The 22,998-nt window shown below is 42.2% G+C and overlaps 1 protein-coding gene across 1 annotated transcript; it reads left to right on the top strand.

The window, feature by feature from the left end:
- The first annotated feature begins 7,605 nt into the window (after positions 1–7,605).
- MAGT1 (magnesium transporter 1) lies at positions 7,606–22,704 on the top strand. Its single transcript, XM_083596532.1, has 10 exons — positions 7,606–7,779; positions 8,981–9,150; positions 10,040–10,157; positions 10,571–10,711; positions 11,790–11,930; positions 13,364–13,453; positions 17,422–17,485; positions 18,433–18,507; positions 19,298–19,388; positions 20,258–22,704. The coding sequence occupies exons 1-10, from the start codon at positions 7,696–7,698 to the stop codon at positions 20,271–20,273; spliced, it is 990 nt and encodes a 329-aa protein (XP_083452658.1). The 5' UTR covers positions 7,606–7,695; the 3' UTR covers positions 20,274–22,704.
- Positions 22,705–22,998: the final 294 nt, after the last annotated feature.

Genomic DNA, 22,998 nt, shown 5'->3' with positions numbered 1-22,998 from the left:
TACAACAGCCCTGCCAAGGAAATTATGTATGGTAACATGAGATGCTAAGCAAGAATACTTGGAAGCACTCAAATGGTTTATATTTTGACAAGGTTGCCTAAAATATGTGCCTGTGTCCTGTAAGAGAGAGAGAGAGAGAGAGGTGAGAGAGAGGAAGGGCTGGGTGGGGGAAAAGGCAGGCAGGCACACAGGAAGATCCAAGGACCTGTTCTGTTGTCCCTTCTGGAACTTGCTCCGCTGGGAAGAATTCCTGGCATTAATATGGTATGATTTTATTACTTATGCTAACAATTTTGTACATGATATTGTTCCTCCTGCAGCTTTCAGATAGATGTGATTAATCTTTTAGAATACTATCTGTATACATTATCATCATCATCATCCATTATCATTATTATTCTGCAGTCAAATTTTAATTCACTGAGCATCCATAAGTGTATATGAGACTTATCCACACTTGCTCTTGTCCTGCTGCTTTTCCCTGTGGAAAACTACTCTTTAGTGCTCAATTGGGGAAAACAGAAATACTGGTTTTCCCTGGATTGCCATTTTTTCCAGTCTATCACTAAAAAATTAGTTTTCCCTTGGAAAAGGAGCAGGGCAAGGAGGAAACTATATGGACCTGTGCTTTCTAGGCATAGCACAAGCCGACATGTGGATGAGTTCTAAGTGAGGAATGAAAAGGGAGGAGAGTAAGGGCTTACCCACACTTACGTTTCTTCCTATCTTTCCAGGCATGGTCTGCATGTTCTAGCATGTCATATTTATTTATTTATTTTTGGTCTGGAGCTGTCTCTGTGAAAACCTACACTTTAAACTTCAATCTGAGCACATGTCAATCCACAGAAAACCCGAATTGTCATTTGCTTTAATTCAGATTTAAAGAGAAGATATTGATGGGGAAAGCTCAGTGCAAAAAGCCCACTCAGATACAGAGTGTTAAAGCATGAACCTCTGTTAAAAAGGGAGGGGGGTAGATATTGTTAGTTAAAAGTTTAATGTTTTTGGTGCAGATTGTCCCTTTGGAGCACCAGGGGGATTCCTTTAGCAAAGGAGTTTATCATCACAAGCACGCATGCACACACACACACCTCATTTCCATTCTAATCATTCCAATCTGTGAGCAGCCTCACCCGCCCCCCTCATTTGGGCCTTGAAGAATGGCCATAGGAAGCCCCCTCTGGCTTCAGCATTGAGGTCAGCGAGTGCTATGCGGCCCTAGTGAAAGTAGCCTCTCCTTTGTTTCCTGGGTGGGCAAAATAAATGTGCAACTGTAAATATTTTTATATTTGTGGTAATCAATCAGAGGATAATTTTATTGTTGTTAAAGATAGAATTCTGCATTTTGCCAGGGAGATTTAGAACTTCAAGCTTCTTTTATGCTTTTATCCATTTTGCTTTTACTTCACTTTGTTCAGATTCTGATACTTTTCATTTCAGTTTAATATTTGTTAAAAGACAGACAATATTTCCTTTTCGCCTGACATTTTGTGAAAATTCAGGGTCTCAAGTTTGTGTTGTAGTTTATCAAGTCTGAGTTAACTTCCACTTCTGTAATACACATTTAAAGCTCTGGGATACCATTTTAAACAGTTGTGGCTGCCCCAAAACATCCTTGAAACTGTAGTTTATTAAGGTTGATGTGAGAATTATTAGGAGACTCCTATTCCTTTCACAGAGTTACAATTTCCAGAGTTCCCTGGAAAATGGGAAGAGGAATGGATTGGTAAATAACTGGTTCTAGAGAAAGTTACTATGTGAGGAGGATAAGGGGTTTCCTAACAACTCTCAGGACCCTTAACAAACTACAGTCCCAGGATATGAGCCACTCCTAGGTGCCTTCAGCATCCCCAATAAAATATTTGAGAGAGCAGGACCACCTCAAAGTTGATGGGCATCACCATTCAAATGGGTGTGGGTGTGGGTGGGTGGGTAGGTGGTGTCATGTGATTTATTATGCGGGGTGGGGCTTACTTGCTCCCCCTCCCCAATATTTTATTCAAGTTGGCGCCTCTGGTACCCAGGATACTTTTGGGGGCAGCCATCACTGTTTAAAATGGTCTGAGCAATTGCCTTGATACTGGCAATTTTTTCTAACGTGTGTGTTTTTGGATTCATGTAACAGGGATAAAAGTAATGCGGTCGTGTTCTGAGATAATGATGGGAGTTTAAGAACACAATAGGAGTCCACTGAACCCAAGGGTCCAGGGTTCAAATCCCGACTCGGCCATAAAGTTCACAGGATGACTTTTGGCCAGGTCTTCAGCTCTCGGCCTCCTTTACCTCACAGAGTTATTGTGAGTACCACCATGTGTACCACCTTGAGTTCCTTGGAGGAAAGATGGGGCTTCTATGTAATGAAAAATACAACACCAAAAAAGACCCCCTCGGAGCACAATTTAAAAAAAAAAAAAAGATGCATGGAGGTCGTGAATGTAGGTGAGCACCCAGGTGAAGAGAAAATGTGCATCCATCATACAAAGAAGCCCACACATTAAAATGAAAATGAAAGAACATTACAACTACTGGAATTTATAATACACAATGGCAAATGAGGAGTCACCAGGTAGCCAGCCCTACAGGTGTGTTCCAAGTTGGTGCCGTAAACTGAATCCCAGTTGCAGCCTACCTTATTTCCTTCCATGCCTCTGAGGGATGCAAGATTGGATAGGGGGAGGACTATGGGGGGGAGCCTAGATCCTGCTGCCTTGATTTCTTTGTGAGAAAGAAATGAATGGGTGGGCCAGGGATTGTGCAGCTGCTTGAAGGTGACCCTGGCAGAGAGAGCTGGCCTGGAGCCCAGAGGCCATTGGGCCAGTCCTTGGCCAGGCTCCGACCACACAATTTGCTGTGGAATCCTGTGAAATGTTTCCTTTCCCATCAGACCAGTTCAATTAACCATCTCCTTCAGAGGACTTCCTTTGATCCGCAGAGGTCAGAAAATATTGCTATCTCTTTTGGCTCAGTTTAAAATCAGGAAGGTATTCTGCCTCCCCTATTTCACAGGGGAGTGTGTTTTGCCAGATGCTGCTGAAAATAAAGTTAGGGAAGAGCAGTACTTTTTTCTTTTAAAAATGTTTAGGGGTACTTTCATTTTCCTGCTTGTATTGAAATACTGCCCCTCAATGAGGCCAAACTTAGATTCACAAATGTTTAGGGGTATGTGTGTACCCCTGCATCCCCCCCCAGAAAAAAAGCACTGGGGAAGAGAGAGGAGACATCCTTAAGCCTTGTGTCCTGTTCCCCTCCCCAACCTTCCAGCCAGTTTTTAAATATGCTCCTTGGTTATTTGACCCTTCTAAATCCCATGTTAGCTGTTATGTGAGCCAAAATCTTTCCCCGGGAGTTTTCTGATAAATTTTCTGAGTTGCCACCACCACTCAAAATATTCAAGAAAATGGCCCCCTACCCCGAATATCACTACTCACAAATCGAATGAGGAATTATGGGAGTTCAGTTTTCACTTAGCCCTAAAATACACACCCCTTCTGTGCAAGGTTCACACCTGAACCTTTGGGTGCTCTCTTCCATGGGTGCATTTCTAGCACCTAGAGTTGGTTTCCCAAATCCCAACTCCTATCAACCGCAGACAGCAGGCCTGAGAGTTAGGGATAAGGGGAAGGAGGGGAGTTGGGAGTCCAGCAGAAACACCTATAAGCAGGGCCGGATTTAGATGAAGAGAGGCCCTAGGCTCAGTGGCGTAGCGTGGGTTGTCAGCACCCGGGGCAAGGCAAGTAATTTACGCCCCCTAACCCGTGGATTTGCGCCCCCTAACCCATTGATTTGCCCTAACCCCAGATGTTGCGCCCGGTGCGGTCCGCCCCCCCTGCACCCCCCACGCTACGCCACTGCCTAGGCTGCTCCACTTGTGAGGCCCCTCCCCATCCCCCACCCTCACGACTAGAAGAAAATGGAAGAGTGTTATAGACAAAATTGAGTGAAGCCAAGGATGATGATGGGCATTTAAAATTCTGCAATTCTCAATTTCTCCTCAAAAGGACATAAGATGTTATTGTTAAATATCATGTTGATTTTTTTAAATGCATAAAATTAACACTGAAAAACTTTTGCAATTACTGAACTTTGTAAACCTTTTGTGGAATAAGCATTATTTTTTAGGAAAATGAAGTTGTAATGTTATTCTTAAAAAAACAAAAACACCTTGAGTTTACAAATTATATTGCCTGGGAAGTGTAAATAATATGACCATGATTACCTGACATTGTGGCACTTTTAGAATCTACTTTATGTTGTCATTAAAAAGTCAGTTTTAAAATACATATTAAGAAGTAAACTACAACCCTCAAATACAGTAAGGCTAAACTGTTTTCCCCCAGACTTCCTCATAGCAAAATCATCCAAAACTTCATGAATATTTGTTTGTCTAAGTTGGTCACTTTCAATGTACAGAATGCTCAGTGCGGACAACCTCTCTTGAGACATTGTGGCCCTTAATTCATTTTAAATTCTTTGGAGTCTTGAAAAACTCCTCTCTCCTGAGCAGTTAGTGACCATAAGGCTAAGAAATAGCTGCAAAATTGCTTCCACATTAGGAAAGGCCATACAAATTTTGTCCTTGTATATAATTTGATAAAGGTCTGTATGAGACAGAGAATGCTCTGCTGTAGGCCTATGGCTTTGTCTCACTAACAGGTGAAAGTGCAAAAGTTCATCAATAAGTTTCAGGCCAGTATATTCTGGGTATCTTCTATCAACAGTTCCACACCTTGCTGAATTTCTTGCTTAGATGTTGTCAAATCAGCAAGAATGGCAAACAATTGTGCAACATCACTGTACACAGTACTTCTTTTTAAATCGGCTTCAAGTGCATCTAATATAGGAATAAATTATTTTTTCCTAAACCTGTATCTTGAAGAAAGTGCATCTAAGGCATCAGGTGCACTTCTGCCATTTCCTTGCCATTCCCTCACTCTTTGTCTCCTTGTTTTGTAGTTGACATTTGGCAAGGTGGCTTTTGCTTGTTTCTCAAGCTCATCAAAATCATCTCTAATTTTCCTTAAGAAATCCAGAAGTGAACTGTACAAACTTGCACAAGAACTCAGTAACAGGTCTGGTTTCTGAAGGGCTTTGCTGACCTTGTGAAAATGACCTAGCACACGGGTCCAAAAAGGCAGCGTAAACACAGATTCCAGTTCTTACATTTGCTGCAAAAGATTGTTAGCTTGGACCCTGGTCTCCCCCTTCCCATTAATGTCAGAGTCAGTATGAGGTCCAGTTACCAACATGCAGCCTGGCCTCCTGCCTTCTACAGGTAGTTCTGGATCCCTCCGCAGATCCCTTCCCACTGCTGCCTTCCCTGATCCCCAAGACCTCTCTCTGCCTGGGGGCAATCTGCAGTGCATGCTGCAGGCACCAACAGGGCTCTGTGAAGTGTGAAAGATAGACTTCCCTGCCTGGGAGGGGTGAGGCCAGGGCCAGTCACATGTGCTTGCCTTGCTCTGTTCAAGCCAAGGAGGAGGGAAGGAATGGAAGGGACTTGGGAGAGCTTACTTGCCTGGTCTATCTGCCCCATGCAGACCCCCACTCACACTCTCCCCACTGATTAAAGTGCAGCATGTACCACTACTGACCTGACCCTTGAGCTGGGGAAGGTTGTTGACTCTGGGCCTGGTGGCTCTGGATTCTGAGATGGAAAATTATGGGGTGCGAGGATACTCATCAGGGCGGTTAGCAGAAGAAGGAAGTTCCAGCCAAATACAGGAGCAAAACAGCAGTCAGTAGACCACAATATTTATTATTGCGCAACAGGTCTCCACACAGAGTAAGAACCCCGAACATGGGTTACAAGCTCTTTGAAGACCTTCCCTCCCTACCCAGAATACATTTCCAGAACCATCACTCATACATCGCTGATACATCAACATGATGTCACAAGGAGGGAGGGGAGTCGTGAGGTTGCCCAAGTTCATCAACTTGCCTCAGTTCTCAGATCAAGTTCTTAACACCTTAAGTTACCGCTACCTAAATAACAATAAAACTATCTATAATAAAACTATCTGGCCTTCCTGAGGATGGGCTGTGGGAACACCTGGCCTCAGGAAACCCATCAACAGATGTTCATTGTTCCCCTCAAGGGGGGGGGTGCTCTGTACTTGACTGTATATCCCAAGGATTATGGAGGAGGGTGGTATCCAAGTTGAGTACGTGACCTATCCCTTCAAGGATTATGGAGGAAGATGATGTCCAAGTCCGCCTTTCCTTTTGAAGCAAAATGTCATTGAAATAGGAGAATTGGTTATGGCATTGATTTTATGTGATTTTCAAAGGTTAGGAGTCCAGCATGGTCAAGTACAAAGGGATACAATTCTGACACTTCCTTGCAACAATGCAACAAGTTTTGCCAATAGAAACCAGAAGGGATACAATTTGCCAGCCTTCTCCATTAACAGTGCAAAGGCTCATTGCCCTGGGGTTTTGAGGGAGGAGAGGTGTTGAGAGGTGACAAAAATGATTTCAAATAAGTGCCCCCCTTTATTTCCCCTCTTTTATTTCCATAACAAGTCATTGAGTCTGTACTTTGAATAGTGACACCAGGGACCCAGAAGTGGCAGCACTTGTCAGCCCAACCCCTGCACAGCCTCATCAGGACTGGCCTTAAGGCAATTGGAGCAATTGGGCCAAATTGGGCCCCCAGACCGCTCCTAAGGGGGCCCCCGCACCAGGGTAGTCTAGATGGATTGTATTTCTGACTCTAAGATTCCAAGTTGGGACCCAGAGCTTCAAATTGGGCCCCACTGGCTAGCCCTGAGTCTCATAGTTGCTGGGCCCAAGTTGCCTTGCCCTCGCATGAAGTCTTGGGTTTGCAGTTTTGGAGAGTGAAGACTGTGGAGCTGTGGAGCGGGCTGGCTGGCGAGGTCCCCTAGATTTAGAGGCTTTTATGATTGCCTGGCTTTCAGTTTATTGTTTATTAGAAAATTGCATTTTAATATTAAATTGCATTTTATTCCTTTTTGAATATGGTGGTATAAACATGTTTTACATAAATAGGTAAAATGATCATTAACGTAGTCAATGCAAGTTTTAACCAACTTTTACTTTTACTCTATTGCTATTTTAACTTTTAAAAAGTCTTACACTATTATTGCTGTTAATTATTCCTTTTGATAATTTTATTGTTTTATATTTTTCGTAAACCAGTTTCGGGGTTTTTTAATTTAAAAAAGGGTGCATAAATTTTATGAAATAAATAATAGTAAATAATTAATAAACAGCTAGTCTTTTAAAATTGACGCATCCCTCTTACCCCTCCCTCTTACCCCTCCCTTTGGGGGCTGCTGAGCGCAAAGTCCTCCCATCTGGCGCAGAACCCAGAGACAGGCTATGCGGGCTGCCTGTCAGTCCGCACGAAGTCCGCCCAACCGGTCTCTGGCGGCCAATCATATCGCAACAGCTTACCCCATTCTCATTTGTCAACGGGAGTCTGACGCGTCCTTCCTACTCCCCCCTCCCCTCCTGAACTCCTTTCTCCTCCACTTCCAGTCCAAAAAGTAAAAGTTCGGGTAGGGGCGGAGACTTAGTGAAAGAGGAAGAAGGGCAGGGGACCAATAGCTAGGCAGCGGAAGTTTCTTTCACCCAATCCAGTACTGGCCCGACGCGCGGCCTGGCCTATGGGCGCCGGGCTGCCCGTGAGTGGCTTTTCTGCCTGTCGCTGAAGGAAGGGAGGCCGGTTCAGTCATGGCGGCGTTTCTGAGGGTTCTGGCTCTGGCTTTCTTGGCCGTGCTGGCCGGCTCCGGCGTCGGAGGGCAGAAGAAGAAGGAGGTGAGTGGGGCTGGCTGGAGGAGGGCCGATGCGATCGCGATCCAGGCGGGGAGGAGGAGAAGGAGAGGGGCACACCGAGGTCATCCAACCGCCCACCTTTCTTACTCTCAGGGCCCAACTTACGGAGGCTCGCCAACAACTGTTTACTAGGCCCGCAGTTATCCTAGGAAGAGCTTTGTGTGTGTGTGTGGGTGTGTGTGTGGGTGTGTGTGACGGACTACAAGGTTGCCGAGCATGTGCAGAGTGCCGCCCCCCCCCCGTGCCTCAAGCACTTTGCATCGATAATCGCCTCTCGTCTCTCCCACTGCAGTCCTGTGGGAGTCTTCGCCCCCCTCAGGCTGCTGCTGTTAAGTTGCCGCCGCAGAGAGTTCCTTGGTGGAAAGATGGATTGGATTCATAACAAGTGATGACGATGATGAAGATTATAATGAATGAAAAAGTTGTTGGCTGCGCCTTCAGCTGCTGCCAGTTACACTGCAATAGAATACGTTTCGCCTCATTTATGCGCGACCAGGCTGCAGCTATAGGCGCAAGCGAATTAGTGCCGCCAGATTTTAGCAAGAGATACCTAGAAGAGGGCGCGTTTTCCTGTCAGGTAGGGCAAACGACGGGCGCTGCCTGCGCTGAGGAGGAGGATCCGACGGTTATGACTCTTAGTCAGGCAGTGAATGGCAGATGATGAGGGAGAGAACTGAGAATGGGGCAGCATCTAAGGGTGCCTTGGCATGTCTATGCAGACCGTATGTTGTGTGGCCAAGTTCATGGAATCAAAGGCTTGTTGTTGGTTGCATTATCTGAATGCTGTGAACAAGCCTAGTGTACTCCATATAATCTGGACATCTTCCGTGGCCTCTGACCACAGGCTGATGGGAGTTGTAGTCTGCCAACAAAGTTGCAAGCAGCACTGAGGAAGTGAATATTCACCTTGATTTATCAATGCTAGTTGCTGTAAAGAAATGGTACTGGTAAGGAGATGAAATGATAACATACTGGAAAGGCTAAAGAGAAGACATAAGTATTCCATTCTCGGTCTCCCAACACATCTTAGGAGCTGGGTCTGATTCTGGGATCATGCAGCTAATACATTATTATTATTTAAATGTCATGCATGGTTGTTCAGATTAAGCTGTAGCAGCTTAGACTCCTAGCAGAAGACTTGTTTAACAGAAACTGTTTTCTTCTTTCCAATTTTATATTTTAGATGGTTCTTTCAGAAAAAGTGAACCAGCTGATGGAATGGGCTAGCAAACGGTCGGTAATTCGACTGAACGGTGATAAATTTCGTCGTCTTATAAAGGCACCACCAAGAAACTACTCTGTGATTGTTATGTTCACTGCGCTTCAGCCTCACAGACAATGTGTTGTGTGCAAGTATGGATTTAAATTACTTGAAAATTCATTATTACGGAAAACCTTATATACTTTTTTGTGTCACAGTATTTCTTCTTTGTTTTATCTTTTTTACTTCAAACTTATTCTGTTGTACTCAAGGGAAAAGCACCATGCTAGCATTCAAAAAATCAGGTGCACCAAAAGATTGTTGAAGTAGCAATTAATCATTGTGATATTTTGAAAATAATTCTTTTAGAAATGATATAAAGTCATACACAGGGAGTTGCTTTTTAAGTTAAAAGTACTATACCTGCTTCTTATGAAGAGAATTTGACAGAAAGAATGTCTCTTCAAACAATTCATGTAGGTATTGTGCTTGCTAAACCTTATTCAAGCACCTGATTCACAGACCATCATCTTTAATTGACTTAGCATTTGGCATCAGAGACTTAAATTCTACCTGCGCACATCTGAAGTGCCAACCGTAACTGGTTTAGCATTTAGCATTAAAGATTTAAATTCTACTTACTCACACCTGGAGTGCCATCTGTTCTCAAATTATAAAAATATTCTCAAAGAAATGCTCATTGACATGAGGGATCCAGCTAAAGACATTATTTATTGGTACTACATTAGCTGAGACTGAGGGATGTGGGTCTTTGAATCCTACTATATAAAAGGCTTTCTCCAAAGAAAGCAAAATTGCAACTTTGTGGGAACGCCAGGAAGTATATGCATCCCTGTCAGTTCAGATGCTGTTCTTTGGTAGTGGTGACTTGTGGCTGCATGATCATTGCTGCTGTTCAGGTTTCTTCTTACAGCTAGTGTGAAAGTGGGGGCTTACGTTCTTGAAACTTCTGATGGGCTAAATGCTTTTAAATCTTGACATGGTTAGATGCTTGAACAGCACTTTCTTACATTTTTGTAGGCAAGCTGATGAAGAATATCAGATTCTGGCAAACTCATGGCGGTACTCAAGTGCATTCACAAACAGGATCTTTTTTGCCATGGTTGATTTTGATGAAGGCTCTGATGTATTTCAAATGGTAATGTGCTTCTTGCGTAGTTATACTTGTGGAGTAGGATTAAGAAAAAGATGTGCATTACTGTTTTGTTTTTAAAAACGGTTTATACTTTCTGGGGCATCAGTAACATAAACATACTTAATATTACTCTAATATTTAGGATTGCACATTAAGTAATAACTTGCTTCTTCAGAGCATTTCAAACTAAGTGGAGTGGGAGGGAAGAAATAAGCTTTTCTGGTAACCTGTAGTACAACTACTGGTATTTGTGTGAGACAGTGGCGTTTGCAACATAGACCTATGTGTCTTGGTTCACAAGTTATGCCTGGATAACTTCAGAATCTGAGCTCCATTTCAGAGCATGGATTTTAGGTAGCAGCTCAACAGACAATTTGAGTGACAGTACATTTCTTTGTGTTTCTTAAAAAATACAGCTCAACATGAACTCTGCTCCAACCTTCATTAATTTCCCAGCAAAAGGGAAACCGAAAAAAGGTGACACATACGAACTGCAAGTACGAGGTTTTGCTGCTGAACAGCTAGCCCGTTGGGTTGCTGATAGAACTGATGTCAATGTAAGTAAAGGCCAGACTTCAACTTCTATGCAGTGTTTTGCTTCTAACTGTAATATAAAGAAATATATTATTGTTCTGTTGCCTCAAATAGCAGGACTGCCACACGAAGAGAACAAGTTCATGAGCACTTGTCCATCTTTTCCACCATATGCATACACTCAATACAATTATTTCTTTTAAACCAGAACAGTTTACTTAGTCTTATTTTGGTGCTCTATGAAATCATGTTTTCCATGGTGGATGGAGAAAGGGACGGTGGGTTGAACTGTTAGATATTTTTATGGAGAGGCAATTTTGTTGTTTCCTGTGTTTCCCAGTTGTCATGAGCATCCTGGTAAAACTGCTAGTGATTGGAGTGTCTTTTTAAAAATACTTCTGGTATATTCTCATGTCACTTTTCAAATTATTTTCAGGGCATTCTAAAATCCAGCAACAACCCTTTGCTATGGTTTTTGTATTATTCTTGCAGCTTAATCCTATCCTTAATCCTATATTATCTGGGAGTAAGGCCACTGTGTTCGGTGGGAATTGTTTCCACATAAGTGTGCATGTAATAAATGCAGCTTTAAATTGTTTAAAGGTTCTTATTAGAGATCTGTGGGCATCTGCACTATTTACCTGTAAGGTAAGATTGACTGCAACTTGGAGCAGGAATACCTCAGTGGTACATCTCAGTTTGAAATGCTCACTTCATTGTGGTCTAGTATACTCCGTGCTATTTCTGAGGTTTTGGACACAAGATGAAACATTTTCTTTTTAAAGCAGATGTTTTTGTAATGTGCTTCCTGGCTATAGTTTAATTGTAACCTACTTTGAGGTAGCTTATGAGAACAACAGAGTGTAATGTAATTAAAATATTGAAATTATTTGTATACTTCAGTGTTACTTCTCAAAAGCAATTTTCCGTATGGAACACTTTAGATTTTTTTTTTAGAAGTTGAAGTAGCTTTGCTGCATTCTTAAAAACTTACCTATCCCTCTAGTAGTAAAACTGTTCAGGAATTATTGGTGCCTATATATTTTTGTACAGAATTCTTCCAGTTTGCTTTAATGTGCAAACTGTTTTTGACTTTCATAGATCCGTGTGATAAGGCCTCCAAACTATGCTGGGCCCTTGATGTTGGGGCTGCTCCTCGCTGTTATCGGAGGCCTTGTGTACTTAAGAAGAAGCAACCTGGATTTTCTGTATAACAAGACAGGCTGGGCTTTTGCTGCTTTGGTAAGCAAATTATGTTGTAACCACTTTGTTTCCTCTTTTCTCCCCACGATCACTCTCCCAACCTTCCTCATCACTTGGCCTATTCTTTGCATGCATCTACTGTGATCTGGCTGTATTGTTTTTCAGTTTAAAAAACAGATTGTCATTCTGGTTTTTAGTAACAGTTTCTTTTCCACTGATTCAGATGGAAGGGCTGCTGTATCTTGTCCCCCATTCCTGTCAGCATCTCCCTTGAGCCAGTGCCACCAACTGGACTCATCCACTTCAGCCCCGACTGGGCCAGGCGAGCTGGGGTAGTACTTCCAGAGACCACCTTCTGCACAGGAACAGGTCAAAGTGCTGTGGACTCACAGCTTAGAGTTGTGAGCACCGGATTCACTCCAACAAGAAGACAGTTGTTGCACAGCAGAGTATAGCAGAGTATAGCAGAGCATAAACGCCTCAGAGCTCTGTAGAGTATCTTTTATTCTATCTACAACTATAATACACAACTATGTACAGAGCTAAATGAGGTCTAAACGAAAATGCTGAACTGCACTGAGTGTCTGCAGCTGCTCTTAGCAGCAACCTTATCTATACACACGATCTCTCTCTAACACTCAGTGTCTCTCTCTTTCTCTTTGATGTGAGGCTGGAGCGAAATAAGTAGAGAGCAGAAAACCACCCCTCCTCTCTGGAGAATAGGCAGATTCTTGGATATGGGAGGGGTGAAATCTCCTCAATTCCAGGGGAGTATTAGCAAACAGGATGGCTTTGGATCCTGAAGATCCACTGCCATTTCTAGAAAATCCCTTCTTGTTCTCTCCAGTGTCAGAGTTCTGATATCAGAGTGATAATGGCTGTGGACCTTTCTGCAGCTTCATAGAGCAGGTATATGAGGTCAGATCTTCTTGTCTGAGATTGAACCTCTCTGTCTTTTGAGAGGGAAATCAGGAGAATACTATTCTTCCCCCACTCCCACCCCTAAGATTGTGGCAAAATGTTTTTTGTTTGCTTGTTTGTAAATTGTTGTGAGTTTACATTTTAAAGGAAATAAAATAGCTTCATTCCCTTAGTGGGAGCTCTTTTATTTGAGGAAAGATGCAGTTGTGAAATTACTGTTTTCTGTTGGATTATAAAAAGGGTTTTAATTGCTTTGCTTGGGGCATGTTCAGTATTGGCAGCCACTTGTGGACAGGATGCTCTTGGCTATGTCACATGATTGTGTAATATGCAATCATGATGTGGGCATAAATGAAACATAAACTCGTTTTGAGGATTCAACTAGGACACAGGCTCAGAATATATCTGAAATTTAAAGCTGTGGGGAAATAGTGGAAACAAATTAATGATCAGTATTGTTTGAGGTCACTTAAAAGGTGAGCAATGTTTGAATCAGGGATGTCTTTCTTGGTGCTTACAAGTTTACTGATTTCTCAACGTGTTGTTTCCAGTGTTTCGTTCTGGCAATGACATCAGGGCAAATGTGGAATCACATCAGAGGGCCACCATATGCTCATAAGAATCCCCATACAGGTCAAGTGGTAAGTGATCATTTAAAAAACAGACAAACATCAAAACTCCAGTATAACTTTTTAAATATGTTAACATGTCTTTCAGCATATACTCCCCTTCCAAGTTCATTTGTAAAACTCTTAAAACACATGAAAATACAACCCCCATCCCATAAAAGCAGCAGCTACTAAGTATTTTTTCATGTGTCAAAGTGTCAAACAACTCAACCACAGACTTCAATTAATGTTTCTCGAGAGGCTTTCTAAGGACCAGCAGAGTGTCTCTCTGGTTCCAAAGAGTTCCAGAGATTCCTACCCTGGGAGAAAGCACTATTCCTTGCACTCACACAATTTAATAGCTCTTGCTTGATGGACCAGAGAGCAGGGCTCCTGCTTGGGCAGGCTCATACAGGTATAGGTGGTCCTTTAGACAACATAGTCTCCAACGATTTAGGGTTCTAAAGGCCACAACCAGCTCTGAATTGAGTCCAGAAGCAGAGGGGTTGTCAGTGTAACTGATACAGGATAGGTGTATTCAGAACAGGAGGTACAGAATATGTAACAGATACAGAACAGGAGTATTCAGAATAGGTGATACATTTTTTACTGAAGTGTGTAGATTATTGTAGCTAGTATACATTTCTCTCCTGAATCTTTTTTTGCCACACTCTGCCTGTTAAAGAGGTCCCTGATTAGGCATATTCCTTCCTTCAATTTATTGTTAAAGGTTCTGTCTTTCATACCTGTAGGCCTCTTAAATGTGAAACTGAGAGTTTCTAGGCTGTGCTAACAGTGAAAATATTGTGGTTATTTTAAGCAACACTTCATTGCTTTCGGATTCTCACAAACTGTTGGTCACAGTAATGCTTCTAAATCTCGCATTTTCAGTTTTAAAAATATATACGTTTTTGCCTCCTATTTACTTTCACTACATACTGTTCAATTCAAAATTTATGTATCCTGTATTTGTTTGTATTCAACTTGGTTTTGCTCAGACCTGACCCACTGAAATTAAGGAACGTGATTAAATTATGCCCATTAATTTCAATGAGTAAGACTGAATTCAGTGCCACCCCATGTTTAGTAAAAGTGCAGAAGCACATTGAATTGAGTTTTCTGTTTGAAAACTTGCAAAGGTTTAACATGGGGACCTTCTTTATAAGTCTGCTTTAAACCTTGATCAGGAGAGTTCTGTAGTTATTTTGGCACATGGCTTGCAATCAGAGCTCCTGCATGAAGCAGGATTGCCCTCTGTCTCCCCTGCTTTTTGTGCTGGCCCAGATGTTTAGCAAGTTGCTGCGAGTTTTAATCTGCCACCACATCTCTACTTATTTAGATTCATACCAAGAATGATTGAAGACTGGAAATTTTTTTAATTGGCAAAACATGATTCTAACATTTATACATATATACAATGAAAGCCTTGTTTGCCACACAGAGTATTATTTCAATTGACTTCACAAGGGGGTGAGACAGTACGTAATATTGGATGGTGTTACACCATGTGACCTCTGCACAGTGATATCATGGACTGGCTGGCTGAAGGGGAGTGGTGGGTGGCACCAGCCAGGGAACCCCCAATGGAAACCCCAGAGCAGGAAGGCTCAGAGCCAGGGGATTGGTGGTGGGATGCTGAGGAGAGGTCAGGGGGAGAGGCTTGGAAGGAAGGGCTGGATGTTGAAGGTGCAACAGGGTTTAGTGAGTAGGAAGTGTTGGTGACAGGGAGCACTTCAGACTCCGAGGCTGAAGCAGGGGAGGGAGGTCAAGAGGTTGCTGAAGAATCCAGGGACCCTCCCTCTCCTGCTGCGACAAGCTCCCCTCCTTCTTGGTCTCCAAGAATATGCAGAATAATGAGGAGGGCAGAACAGAGACCAGAGGCACGCTTGGGAAATATCTGGGAGAGGAGGAGCCTCAGAAAGGGCGCAAGGCAGGGATCTTCAGTCCTGGCAACTGCTCCATAGTGCTGATACCTGCTGGGAAATGTTGCTGAGTTGTATAAAGTTTAATTGACTAACTCTTTACTAACTTCACTAACAATGAAGCCTTGCGTCTTTCGTGCTGACTTGCATCTGACTCTGGCCCTGACAAGTATGAAGTATGATCACATCTTGTTATGTTCCGGGGACAGAACAAAAACATATATATCCTAACACCCCTGGAACCACCCCTGCATGAGCAATTTTACCTCCCAGAGCTGGTGCACTGAACAGGTCTTACCCCCACAAACAAGGCAGAGAGCTTTTATGCTCTTCTACTGGCATACTGGGCTCTGGGAGGCTCTCTTGTTGCTTCTGGGAGGCTCTCACAAGATCTGAGTTCCCACAAGATCTTCTGAGAGCCTCCCAGAGCTTGGTAGGCAAGGTGCAGAGCTTAAAAGCTATTTGTGTGCCAGGAAAACCCAGAACAAAAGGAGCTTTTAAGCTCTCCAACTTGCATGCAATTAATTTGTAGGCTTTCAACTTGCCAGCTTTCAGCTACAGAGGTTGAAATTGTGCTAGTTAATTGTGTGCAAGATGTGATCATACGGTATTACTAGTAATCCAGGGATTGGACCAGCTGCGTGGATACAAATCAAATGTATTGTGAATTGTAGTTCCTATAGGGAAAATCCATTTAGGCAGTTTTGTAAAAATGCTTATTCAGACATAAAAAATCCGTTTTTGGCATCTTATTTTTGGATTTGGAGGTGGTGGTATGCCAAACAAGTACCCTCCAATTTTCTCACTGGCGTTTCATCTGGTTAGAGAAAAAGCTCAAGGAACTTCTATAATCTTTGGTTTATTCTTATTTCTTAGGTCAACAAAGGAACATGGATATAGGCCTCTGAAAACACATGGAAAGGCATTTTAATATAATTAGACAGGGACCAATCGACCCATATGCTCATTTTCAATGGGTATCATTGGGGCACTTTGTATGGTAGGGGGAAGAGGTATAATTTTATTTTAAGTTAATTTCTTATTTATGCAAAACCGATAAACTTTTTTTAAAAAAACAACTTCAGAAGCCAAACACTGATAGTAAATTCATCTGAATACACTTAAATGGAAGTTGCACACTTCTTAAAGGAGGATAAGGAGTGTGTGTTAGAAAGACCAGTAACCTTTTTAGTTGGGTCCTGTTGCTCCTTTGCATATCTTATACTTAGGGAGAAAGTGAAACTGCATTCCTTGGAAGCAAATCTTTTATGCAGTTTTGTTAGTTGTCGTCTTTAAAGTGCATATATGCATTTCATAAACCAACTGGATAGATTTCCCTTTTGCTGGGAGGTATGGTATTTTGGGTTATGGCTCCAACTTCTGGTCAAGGCAGGTGCAAACACTTTGGAAAAAGGCTATAACAACCATGATGCTCCAGTAAGCAGTGGTTCCCAGGGGGTCTGTGGCACCATTCACATAACAAAAAGTACTATAGAGAGAGCAAATTTTTCAAAACTAGGGGTCCATGGCTTGGCTTTTGAAACAAAAGGGGTCCACAGAACTTAAGTAATTGGGAACCACTAGTTCGCTCCTCTCTTGGTCAGATTAGGTACGATTGCTTCTCTCCGACTCTCTCTTTGGCTCTTGGGTAGATGGAATTGCTGAAAGAGTGCTCTTCCTTGCTTTTTGAGATTGTTATAGGTGACAGTAACAAGGCAGTCTCTAGCCTAGGAGGACTGGGCTATTGCCTTTGTAGGTTAAAGCCAGCATTTTAAATGTAGAAAGCAATCGCTGTTACACATCCTGAAATATTGTTGTAGTCCCTGGCAGGAGATGGACCATCGCATGGAGTATTAGCTGACCTGAGAAGGCAGGTACCACAGTAATATGCTCTGGGAATAACTACTGATTGGAACAGTTTTGCAGAATACCTTTTAAGCAAGTCTGGAGACTGAGTGAACCTGGCTTTTCATCCCCATGTAGATATGTGTGTGAGCATGTGCAAATTTAGATCAGGAATCTTATAATCAAATATGAAATAATCAAAACTGCATAATTTTTTAAACCCTTTTCTTGCAGAGCTATATCCATGGGAGCAGTCAAGCCCAATTTGTTGCTGAAACACACATTGTTCTGTTGTTTAGTATCCTTCTTAACAACAAATACTTAAGCTTGAAAGCCCTTCAACCAGATCTAGCCAAAGTTTCCTTGGGTTTGCATCGGTGACTTTGCAACCTTCTAAAGAAATCATTGATCTGATCAAGCAAGTAGTTGCTGAATTCTGATGCCAGTCAGGTGTGGTTATCTGAATGGAAAACCATTGTAACTGCTAGATTTTCATATAGGTGGTAGCCAACTACGTTAAGAGTAGACTCAGTGAAATGAATACTGTAGATCTAAATGTGTGTCCATTATTTTCAGTGGCTCCTCTCTCAGTAGGATTGCTGTTATTTTTAAGGACAGACATGCTTAGGATGTTTGTACTTTTACCTCTTGTTACAAACGTTCCTGGGGGTTATCTGTATAAGTTTAAGCTCTTAATTGTAACTTCAAGGTGCCACAGACTGTGCATTTCCCTCTCTATGCTTCTTGAGTTTGTTTCTGATAGTACAAACTGAAAATGGCATTGCTTGTAAAGTGAGTTATAATCCATGAAAGCTTTTGACTCAATAAGTTTGTCTTTATAAACTGCTTTGAATTATTTGATTTGGTTAACATTGTGTAACTTATGCTGCCCGCCCCATCCCTAATTCAGTGATTTCCCCCTCCAGCTCCCCTCACTACTGTCTCTTGCTTCCAATTGTGCATAAAAGATAACAAGTCAGGTGGGGTGGGCGGGAATCTAGCAAGGTTTTGAGAATGCAGAGACCTAAAACATAATGACTCTTACCCTTCCTCCTTTTTTCTGTAGTTCAACCCAGAATGCTAGGACAAGGTTGCTGAGTTCAAACTTGGCTCAGTCTTGCAAACTCTGCAACTACAGCAAAAGTTAGGATTTTTCTAAATGCATAGCATTAAGAAACTGGATAGGAATGTGCCGTACTTTTTTTCAGCCTGTTGAAGTGGTTTAGCCTTAAACAGCTTTCTCAGATGCTGGTGTTACTCTTGGGATGGTGCTCCTGCATGAAGCTGCAACTTCTGACCTGGAGGTAGTGAAGAGAAAAAGTAAGTACCAGATTTCGCTTCACCCGGCAGGGATGGTAATGTTGGGTTGCAGCTCCATCTTCTGGTCAATCCTGACACCACAGCATTCTCCTTCCTTCCTTCATTCCTGTGCCTGGAATGCAGTGTGCTTGTATTTTTAAACAGGGAATGCCAGGATGGGAAAAGCAGGTGTGTGTGTGGCCATAAAAAATATTTTGGTACTTGGGAAAACTTTCCTCTGGCAGTTGTGTTGTCAGTAAGAATAGGTTTGTTACTTATTGCTGGTTTTCTAAGTTGTATGGCCTCTTTTGCTCCTTTTGAGAGTTTTCTCACAAATTAATTCAGTTGGAACTGCAGTTAGACAATCTGCGTGGGTGGCGCTGTGGTCTAAACCACTGAGCCTAGGGCTTGCCGATCAGAAGGTTGGCGGTTCGAATCCCCACAACGGGGTGAGCTCCCGTTGTTCAGTCCCAGCTCCTGCCCACCTAGCAGTTCGAAAGCACGTCAAAGTGCAAGTAGATAAATAGGTACCGCTCCAGTGGGAAGGTAAACGGCATTTCTGTGAGCTGCTCTGGTTCGCCAGAAGTGGCTTAGTCATGCTGGTCACATGACCCGGAAGCTGTCTTCGGACAAATGCCGTCTCCCTTGCCCTATAGAATGAGATGAGCGTGCAACCCGAGTCGTCCGCGACTGGACCCTAACAGTCAGGGGTACCTTTACCTTTAAGCATTCTTTAAATTTCAGTTTCATGATTGATTATTTTCATGCTGTTATGGCAAGCTGACTTCATTTTGTGATTTATTTCCTGCAGTAATGTGTATGGCTGGCATCGGTTTGGTGGTCTTGTTCTTCAGTTGGCTGCTGTCAATATTTAGATCTAAGTACCATGGCTATCCATACAGGTATGTATTTTTTGCTATTTAAAATCCCTTTATCCCAATAAATAGCTTTTTAATAGTATTTTGACATCGAGCTTCCCTGAAAAAAAATTGCATAGTTTGTTTGTTTGGATAGTTCCAAACTATTAATAATACTTAGAGAACACTGAACATGGTGTTACTTTTTTCCTTAATGATGTTTTATGAAGTAACACTAATGTCTCAACAAATGAAACTGATCTGTAGAAAACGTAACTTGAAAAAAGAGACATTGCACATACTTTAGTAAACCAAGAAATCTTTAATAAAAAAATACATTTAAATAAATAAATTGATGTTTCATGAAGAATATGAATTAGACTGTTTCTTTAAAACAAGCAAGTTAGAAGATAAATAAACCAGATCAAGGGACGCAAGCATGGCCATTCAGAATGCACAATGCAGTACATCACAGGGTTAAAACCACAGGGGGGAATCTTTATTTTATAACCAGACAAGACTACCTTTTCTGTTTTGTGATTAAAGAAAAAACATACTTTGTAACTTGGGAAGTATTTGGACAAGTCTCTAAAATATGCTAGGCCTACATGCGGTATACAAATGGCATGCACAGGTTCCTGCCTGCAGAGAGATTGTCTAAGTGGGACTTGGAGGGAGAGGACCCTGAGCTAAGAAATCATCAGCTGCTGTTCTGTTGGCATGTTTTCTGTCACACTTCCCAAATGATGCTAACTAAAATTTAAATGCAGCATATTCTGATGCCAAGTACATTTTACATTTCTCTAAAATCAGTGGGTGTTCAGTTTGAGTCTTTAGGATTTGTGAGCAATAATTGCTTATTTTGATTTGGTAACCTGAAAAGTGTGTGTTCTCTCTCTCTCTCTCTCTCTCAGCTTCCTAATGAGCTAAAGAATGTTGCATCTCTGCTGTTTTCCTGAAGCGTGAAATATGTGGACCATGCTACCTCCATTTGAAATGAATAGGAATGAGACTGTTGCACACCAAACCAAAGATGTCAAGTGCCTTGACAATTTGCCCTAAAAGTCATGGGGAGTACAGTGGTACCTCGGGTTAAGTACTTAATTCGTTCCGGAGGTCCATTCTTGACCTGAAACTGTTCTTAACCTGAAGCACCACTTTAGCTAATGGGGCCTCCTGCTGCCGGAGCACGATTTCTGTTCTCATCCTGAAGCAAAGTTCTTAACCCGAGGTATTATTTCTGGGTTAGCGGAGTCTGTAACCTGAAGCGTATGTAACCCAAGGTACCACTGTATTAAGATACATGCTCTTTTCGCCATTTAATTTAGGTCTAGTATAATTTTGCATCTGGGTTCCTTGTTTCTGATTAGTTTAAAAGAAAACTACATTTTAATTCTCAGGCGACAGTCCAAAGACCCTCTTTTAGGCAGATGTTAGTGCCTCTGTGTTATGCATAGAGACACCCTGATAATCACAGTTACCACCACTTGTAGCTTCATGAACTACTGGACTTATTCATAGTTCACCTGCGTTTCAGGGTGGCTTTTAGCAGGGCGGGGGGGCACAGGGAGGGCTGCTTTGACAAGGGAGGTGCCCCAAAACAGTACAGTGTGCATGTGCAGCTTTCCATGTAGCCCTTTGGGCTGTGGCTTTAACTGTTATATACACTGCATTGTATTTCTGGCACCTACAAGGACTTTACATTTTGCCCATATTTTTCTCCCCCTATTGCAAAGGACTCACTGCAGATGCATTCAGTAGGTCCCTCTTTGTAAGATGTTCAGCTTCCAGGTGATCTGATTCTATGTTGGGCAAAAGATTCCTGCATTGCAGGGGGTTGGACTAGATGATCGTCCTGGTCCCTTCCAATTCCATGATGACATTTTTAACCTCGGTTTCTGTGCAACATGTTCCAATGCAGAGCCAACTGGCAAGAGAAGTTGACTCCTTTTTTTTTTTTAAAGTACATGACTTGAAAGAGACTTCCATAAGCCTTTCTCTCTCTCTCAAACCCTGGGAGTATCTTTCAGTAATACTGCTATCATAATTATGAGGGGGGGCCCGGTTGCATTCATTCGCTTTGTAATCTACACTAGAACTCCTTCAGTACAGTGCATCGTCCTCTTACTCCATGCACAGTGCAAATGCTCATGACTACCAGAAAGTGTTTTCTGATGTTGAAACTGTCATGTGGGCTTGTAGCCCCAGCAGACTTTTGTTCAATAAAGAAGCATCCTCAACAATTTGTGTTAAAAGGTGCACAGCCCGTATCTGATTCTCTGTGCAGAGCAGCCTGCTGTATACACATTCACCAGCCAGACAAAGTCAGTGTGGTCAGCCTTGATAGTACCAATTCGCTATTGTGTTAGTCTCCCAAACAAGTGAATGGCACTGTTAAAGCTATTCATATTGCCAACTTGCTATGGGCTAAAAATAAGGCCCTGTTCCAGTATGTTAATGACATGCCTACTGTTCTAGATGCTGCCTGTGTGTGTGTGTGTGTGTGTGTGTGTGTGGTTTGTCGTGCACAGAACTCTTCAGTGCATTTGACACCTGACTCACAGAGCAGTTTTCACATGGAAGCCTGTCTCTAGGAGTTGATTTCCATTGCCAGTTTGGGGCAACATCTCTTAAATCTGAACATATTGCATGCAGAATGCAGGGCAAAGCATCAAACATGTCAGTGCTTTTGCCATTGCCTTGTAATAATACTTCACTGCTTTTCTTTACCTCTGGATGCAGTGGAAAGGTGTGGGGTGAGAGAGGGAAGATCCCAATATGTATAATGAATCTTAGTTGGTGATTGTAAGCTTTATAAGAAAGCCTCTGTTTCTTCTGCTTTTGCTGCTTTCCCCAGCTCCTTCCATATTCAGTGAAAATGATCTGCTTGGTTCTCATCCTGCAGTCCATGAGGATACTAGGAACTGGATCTAGAAGGAATCTTAAAAGGATTCTAGGAACTGTATTAATTTGGAACTTCTGCTTCTTGGCTTGATAACACTGTCTCCTTCAAGGCAGGCCTAATACTGGGTGTGACTGACGACATAGAACAAGAAAAACATAGTGCTTTTTCTCGAAGGGAGTGGGTATGGGGAAGGTAAGGGAAATTATGTTTCTCATTAAAAGTTGAATAGAGGTAACTACTACTATACTGAACAAAGTAGTTTTCTCTTATGCAAATTTGCTATATTTAATTATATTTCAAGTGCCTTAACACCATTAGTCTATTTTTTGATATTGACTCCATAAATATTTTTAAAAATGCATTTTTATACAGCTCACAGCATTCAGTTGTAGCATGGATATTGAAAGGACTACAATGGATTTTGAACAACTTTCAATAAATATTTTACCTACCCCTGCTGTTGTGTTTCTGAACTTTATCACATCTCTAAATCATCATTTGTGGACTACAGTCCACTGTGATGTTTCCCCCTCTGCAAGCCTCAACTTGACGTAAATCAGACTTGCTCAAAAGGTTGCATTTTGATAGAAACATTTTTAGGTGCATTTGACTGAGATGATCTGTATCATAAGTGGCCATCATCTAGCTCTATCACATTTGACTCTGACAAGCAATGTCTGCAGCAGTGAGAACATTGTTGGTAACACCATCCAGGACTTCATTCTGGAAAGGTCTGCAGAGTGACCATCC

The sequence above is a fragment of the Podarcis filfolensis genome, assembly GCF_964270895.1.
Source record: "Podarcis filfolensis genome assembly, chromosome: Z".
NCBI classification, from domain to species: Eukaryota; Metazoa; Chordata; class Lepidosauria; order Squamata; family Lacertidae; genus Podarcis; species Podarcis filfolensis.
Note: the sequence above shows the minus strand (reverse complement) of the source record. Positions and strands in the feature narration are given on the sequence as shown.